This window comes from Coregonus clupeaformis, unplaced genomic scaffold (assembly GCF_020615455.1).
Source record: "Coregonus clupeaformis isolate EN_2021a unplaced genomic scaffold, ASM2061545v1 scaf3313, whole genome shotgun sequence".
In the NCBI taxonomy this organism is placed as follows: domain Eukaryota; kingdom Metazoa; phylum Chordata; class Actinopteri; order Salmoniformes; family Salmonidae; genus Coregonus; species Coregonus clupeaformis.
Genome location: NW_025536767.1, coordinates 43,900 through 49,922, shown reverse-complemented (window position 1 = coordinate 49,922; position 6,023 = coordinate 43,900). Strand labels below are relative to the sequence as shown.

The window sequence follows — 6,023 nt, the reverse complement described above, 5'->3', positions numbered from 1 at the left end:
GATCTGTACACAATTCCTGGGGAGCTGAAAATGTCACAATTCTTCCATGGCCTGCATATTCACAAGACATCTCACCCATTGGGCATGTTTGGAATGCTCTGGATCGACATGCATGACAGCGTGTTCCAGTTCCTGCCAGTATCCAGCAACTTTGCAAAACCATCGAAGAGGAGTGGGTCAACATTCTACAGGCCTCAATCAACAGCTTGATCAACTCTATGCTAAGGAGATGTGTCCCGCTGCATGAGGCAAATGGTGGTCACACCAGATACTGACTGGTTTTCTGATCCACGCACCTATCTTTATTTAAAAAGGTATCTGTGACCAACAGATTCACATCTGCATTCCCAGTCATGTTAAATCCATAGATTAGGGCCTAAATAATATATTTTAATTGACTGATTTCCTTATATGAACTGTAACACAGTAAATCTTTGAAATTGTTGGGTTTATATTTTTGTTCAGTGTAGATACATACTATTTATACACATATTGCCAGATTATTGCTATCAACTGCTGGCTGCAAGGTATATTACCCCGTTTGTATCTTTTGGAACAATGGTAGTCAAGTTTATAAAAATGATGTAGAATAGATGGGCTACCACAGGTGTCACAGGCATCCACAGGTCTTGACCACCATGTTACGATGCTTCTTTAGGATCACATTGTTGTTGTCGTCGTAGAAGAGTACGGAGATGGGACTGAGCTTGGTGGGTGCGCAGCACGCTTTGGGAACCTCGTCCGGCTTCAGAAGGTGAACCTGCCATGAAAAAAAGGTCAATCAGACTTATTCATACATGCACTTTTATATAATCAATGATACTATCCTGTTTATAAAAGAGATATGGATTATTATTATGCAGATACTTCAGTGCTCTCCTACCTCAGTGGGCTGTGGCTTTGCCCCCCTTGTCGGAATTTGGTCAATATATTTTAAACCGGGTTGTCTGTGCTCCACAATACTTTATTATCCACTGAGTCAAAGCCTAGACTTTCAGAAGTTCAACAACAACTTCCATGAAACATGCTAAAACATTTCAATGGGCCATTGACCTAGCTAGTGACTTAAAAAAACATTTGGTATTTTTTGTTTTATTTTATACCAACAACATAGGAAATCCTCTGGTGACAAAATAGGGTCAATAGAATTAGAATGATGAGTAGGAATGGAATTGTTATAGAATTCTAATGGTAAGCATAGAGTTCCAAACTCATTTCTATGGCAACACAGCTGTCAATTTTGTAAACAACAATTTTCAAAAATATGTGTTGCCAAGAGACATCGAACCGATAGAACATCTCGGCGTTCTATTGAACGTTTTCTGTTCGAAAACAACAACAACTTCAGTTTGCTGTTCAACAACAACAAACATGACAGATTTTTGAGACCTGAGACTGAAAGATCGACTGGAAAATGCCTGGGTGCTTTTCAAAATTGGTGGAGAGAGTGCGTGGACGTCGGCGGTCTACTGCGTCGACAGGTTGTTCAAATTCATTTGTGGGTTGTTTTTGTTGTCTTTTTCCGTTTTGCAGGGTTTGCAATCGTCGGGAGGTGGACAGCGACATCGACTTCAAGAGGGTATGTTGAGTTTAAACTTATTATCTTACCACATTTAACAATATAAATGTAATTTGTGAAATGTTGTGTATTTCTGTAATCCATACTTGCAAGCTAACGTTGACTTTAGTGACTTTTGCTAAGAGATGCACTTTTGAACTAGTAGTACTAGCTAGCTCAGCTACGTTTTACATCCTAACATTTGTTTGTTTGTATTTCAATGTTCCTAATTTTAGAATCAACTGTCCTGGATGAGGTCCAGTTGGTTGTGCCATTGGATGATGTGCCGGATGTACCTCTGCTGCCAGCCATCCTTGAGGAGGTGCCAGATGTGCCGACTATCCTTGAGGTACAATTTTCAGAAAGTTTAATGTTTGAAAAGTATCCCAGATATTCAATTTGTGTCACTTTGACATTCTAAAAATCTTTGTTGTCTGCTTTCTGCTTTAGGAGGCCATTGGTAATTGGCAGTTGATACCGATTAGGTTTAGCTCCCTGTACTGTGGGCCTGTTGTGATCAGGGTAAGAGACCCACACACACAGTCACATCACTGTTGCAATGTTTGCTGTTTCTAACCTGAATGTATTGTAATGTCAACCCCCTCTTGTGCAGAACAATGCCGGTCCGGTGGCTAAAGCTTGGAGAACTTTCCAGTTCATCAGCCCCATTATCACCTACATGCGTGGGGGATCCCAGGTATGTGTCTTTGTCATTACCTAATCCTAATCTACATCGTCAATGTCATGTGATCTTGATGGAAATATGTTACAGCGATGGCTGATGTTGTTTTGTTGATGTTGTCTTGTTGTTTTACTCCACAGCAGGTGGTGGTGAGGATGCACCATGCGCGAGTAGGGTTCGAGGCCTGGAGACTCAACTGGTGTGGGCCATCTCCAAGGAGACACACAGACTTAGTCCAGAGGGCATCCCCTACTGTGCCACCAAGGTGCAGTCCATCTCTTGGATCCAGGTAAGATGTAAATACTACTGAATTAGTATTAGATTAGGCTTTTCTTCACTTATTCCGTTTGGCCTTAACATGTCGTTTCTCTCTGTCAGTATGTGGCTGGCAGGGTGACCCAGTATGCGTCTCACCTCCGCCACGAGACGTCTGTGGCCGTGACGCATGGCTGCTACCAGGTAAATAAACAATTTCCTATGTGTATAGAATAGAAATTACAGGGCATTTTCCATTAGATATGGTCTGTTTTCTATTAACGTGTGTTGTGTGTGTGTGTTTTGAGCAGCAAACTGATGTCTCGGTGGTGTACGCCACTCTCCACATGGGGCTGGATGGGCTGCTCTCCTCCTCGGCGTGGTCGGAGGCTGCCTCCGTCTCTACGCCCACCACTCAGCAGTTCACTGAGCCAGAGCCTGAGGGCCACAACTGCTATGAGGTCAGATGTTACACACACACATACTATTGACTAGTAGCATTAAGATCCTTCGATTGACCCATTGTTTGTCATGTCATTACATTGGTCACTGATGTTGAATAATTGTTCTGTTATTGTAGGGCTGGGAGGAGGGACCTGCTGCCTGAGGAGAGGGAGGTTCCTCTGCTAAAGTGAGTCCCTCTAAATGTGTGTATAGTCTGAGCTTGTCAGATGCTGAAGGATAGTGGTCACAATGCTGTTATCCCCCCATTGACATGCTCCATTCCCTCTCTTCCACAGCCTCTACCTTACCACCAAGAGAGTGGAGGACATCGGCCTGAGGCTCGTCTCCCTGCGCCAGGCCTTTACTGTGAGTGGACCCACTTTTCTTTGACTCTCTGTGTCTTCCTGTTCTGTCTGTCTCCTAGAGTAAGATGGGTGTCTCACCCTAACTCTTCCCTCTTCTCTAGACCCTGCTCGGTTCCACCCTGAGTAGGAACCATCTGTTTGTGGCGGGAAAGGTCCTACTGGGCGCACTGGTTCAGGTCCACCAGATGGTAGCTCACTAACTCATTGTCCTTCAAGGGAAAGAGAGCGTCCTCGGTGGGAAATGTGTTCTGTGCACTAACATCACTGCTCTTTGCTTTGTGATAGGACGAGGCCGAATTCATCCGTGCCTATAACGACTTTGTGGACTACCTGAGTGACCCCTCCAAGCAGATTGACATTGAGAGGGAGCTGGCTGAGGCAAATGTGAGTTAATTAACTCTTTCAAGTCTCACTTTGAGTTCTTCCACATGCATGTCTTTATACGGCACAGTAGCTGATCTATTTGAAATCATTCCTATTTTCTCCAAACGTGTTTTCTTGTCCTAGATCCATCATGTTAACCTGATAGATGTCCTTTTTGAGCTGGTGCTGTTTGGGATGATGACAGCTCAGAAATCCCTGATGGTGGTAAGTAGCATCTCGCTGGTAAATGTTTAGATGTCTGTCTATTAGCAATTTCACTTCAATTTCTCTTCTCTCTCCTCCTCTGTTTACTTTAGCAACCTGGTGGGTTCATGGAGCGTCTGTACACTCTCCTGTACTCCTTCCTGCCCACTGTTGCCAGCATTGAGCCAAAGGCTGAGAGATACCTGTTGCTGCTCAATGTAAGAGTCAAGAGTTTACTTCCTGTTTTCTTCCTTATTACTAGTTTACTTCCTCTTTACTCGTTCCTGGTTAACAGGGTTTCAATGCCGTTTTAGGGGGAGTAACTCTCATTGTCTCTCTCCTCTTGATAAGCTAGTAGCTCAGAGCCATTTTCTATGTGTTGTGTGGTGTTCCCTTCAGGGCGGGCTGATGGCTCTGCTAGATGACATGTTTGGGCAGCAGCTGGCCTGGTATTTTAACCGAGAGTCTCTGGTCACTGAGCTCTCCAGCCTCCTCGAGTACCACCTCGAGTACCTCATGGCCAGCATGTAGTCCTACTGCAGAGACCTGAAGGGCCACACTCCTTCTCTCTCTCTCTCTCTCTCTCTCTCTCTCTCTCTCTCTCTCTCTCTCTCTCTCTCTCTCTCTCTCTCTCTCTCTCTCTCTCTCTCTCTCTCTCTCTCTCTCTCTCTCTCTCTCTCTCTCTCATTGAGGACTTGAAGTGCTTCGTTGAACCCTGATTAGTTCACACCTATTAAATTCATGTATTCTCTTGTTTTCTCTCCCCACAGGATTCTTCTGACACTTTGCTCTGAATTTTACATTTTTAAATAAAAATAAATAGTAGTTCAAAAGCATTTGTCTCTGTCTTTTCATTTATTTGATTATTTCATCACTATTTCCTATTCCTGGAGTTGTTATGAGGCTAATATTACATTATTACATGAACAATGATGCTTTATTCTTTGCATATGGAAATAAAAACCAACTTTAAGTTGATTTACATGTACTACAGGCCCACGCTTTATGGCATTGTACTGTGATGTGTGATACTGTACTATTTAAAAACATGGAGGCCTACATACACTGAGTGTACAAAACATTAAGAACACCTTGCTAATATTGAGTTGCACCCCCTGTTGCTCAGAACAGCCTCAATTTGTCGGGGCATGGACTCTACAAGGTGTCGAAAGCGTTCCAAAGGGATTCTGGCCCATGTTGACTCAATGCTTCCCACAGTTGTGTCAAGTTGGCTGAATGACCTTTGGGTGGTGGACAATTCTTGATACACCTACTACCATACCCCGTTCAAAGGATCATAGCTTTCACCTGAATTTACCTGGTCAGTCTATGTCATGGAAAGAGCAGGTGTTCCTAATGTTTTGTACACTCAGTGTATGTTAGTTGTGTAGTAACCTGGTACAGTATAAAGTCCACCACTATAGGGCACAATTGCTTCTGTCTTGAAAGTTACTTCTCACTATCCGTACTCTATTTTAAGACTGCCATTGTAGACTCAGGTAAATTGGTTATTTTAGTTTCAGTTTGCCATAAATGTCTGAGCCATTTACCGTCATTCCCATTGAAACCAATGTTAGAGTTCATGTATAGCCCCTGGTTCACCCCAGACTTGACTGCCCTTGACCAGCTGTGACGACCCTCCCACTCTGTCTGCCGTATTCTCTCTTTGCTCTTGTTTCCTTATTAGGATGCCGGTGGGCGGAGTTGGGAGGGTCGTCAGCTACATGGGAAACACCTGGGCCGGGTGTGTCCCAGCATAAATGGACCTCTTCCACATTCATTGAGGAGACTCTCTCCAGGCAGATACTTTGACTTTGGTTGTGATATTTTTGTGGCCTTTTTGGTTGTTTGCTTTGTCACCTTTCAACACTTTGCATTATTACATTTATCCCTGCAAACACTCACTTACACTACTGATTACTGATTACACACACCATTGTTATTTGATTTAGTTTACTTTAGCTAATAAATATATATTTTGGGTATTCCTTGTCTCCACGTGTCTCCCTTTTGTTACGAACTTGAGCCGGTTCGTGACAAGTGGGGGCTCGTCCGGGATCTTGAACTGGTTGTGTTTGGGAGAACGTGGAGTTAATGTCCAATTCTGTAGGGTCTTTCTTTGTAAATGTTGTTAGTTTGTTTGAGTTTGATA

General features: G+C 43.4%; 1 protein-coding gene across 1 annotated transcript; it reads left to right on the top strand.

Annotated features, from left to right (window-relative positions):
• Nucleotides 1–1,794: 1,794 nt before the first annotated feature.
• Nucleotides 1,795–4,420, top strand: LOC121563692 (the record flags this gene model as incomplete). The annotated part of the gene is made up of 13 exons (XM_045220190.1): nt 1,795–1,907; nt 2,009–2,080; nt 2,172–2,255; nt 2,381–2,410; nt 2,619–2,699; nt 2,807–2,916; nt 3,076–3,126; nt 3,236–3,305; nt 3,406–3,492; nt 3,590–3,688; nt 3,812–3,892; nt 3,985–4,089; nt 4,271–4,420. Coding segments are annotated over 13 exons (1,115 nt in total), but the record flags the coding sequence as incomplete, so codon positions are not given.
• Nucleotides 4,421–6,023: the final 1,603 nt, after the last annotated feature.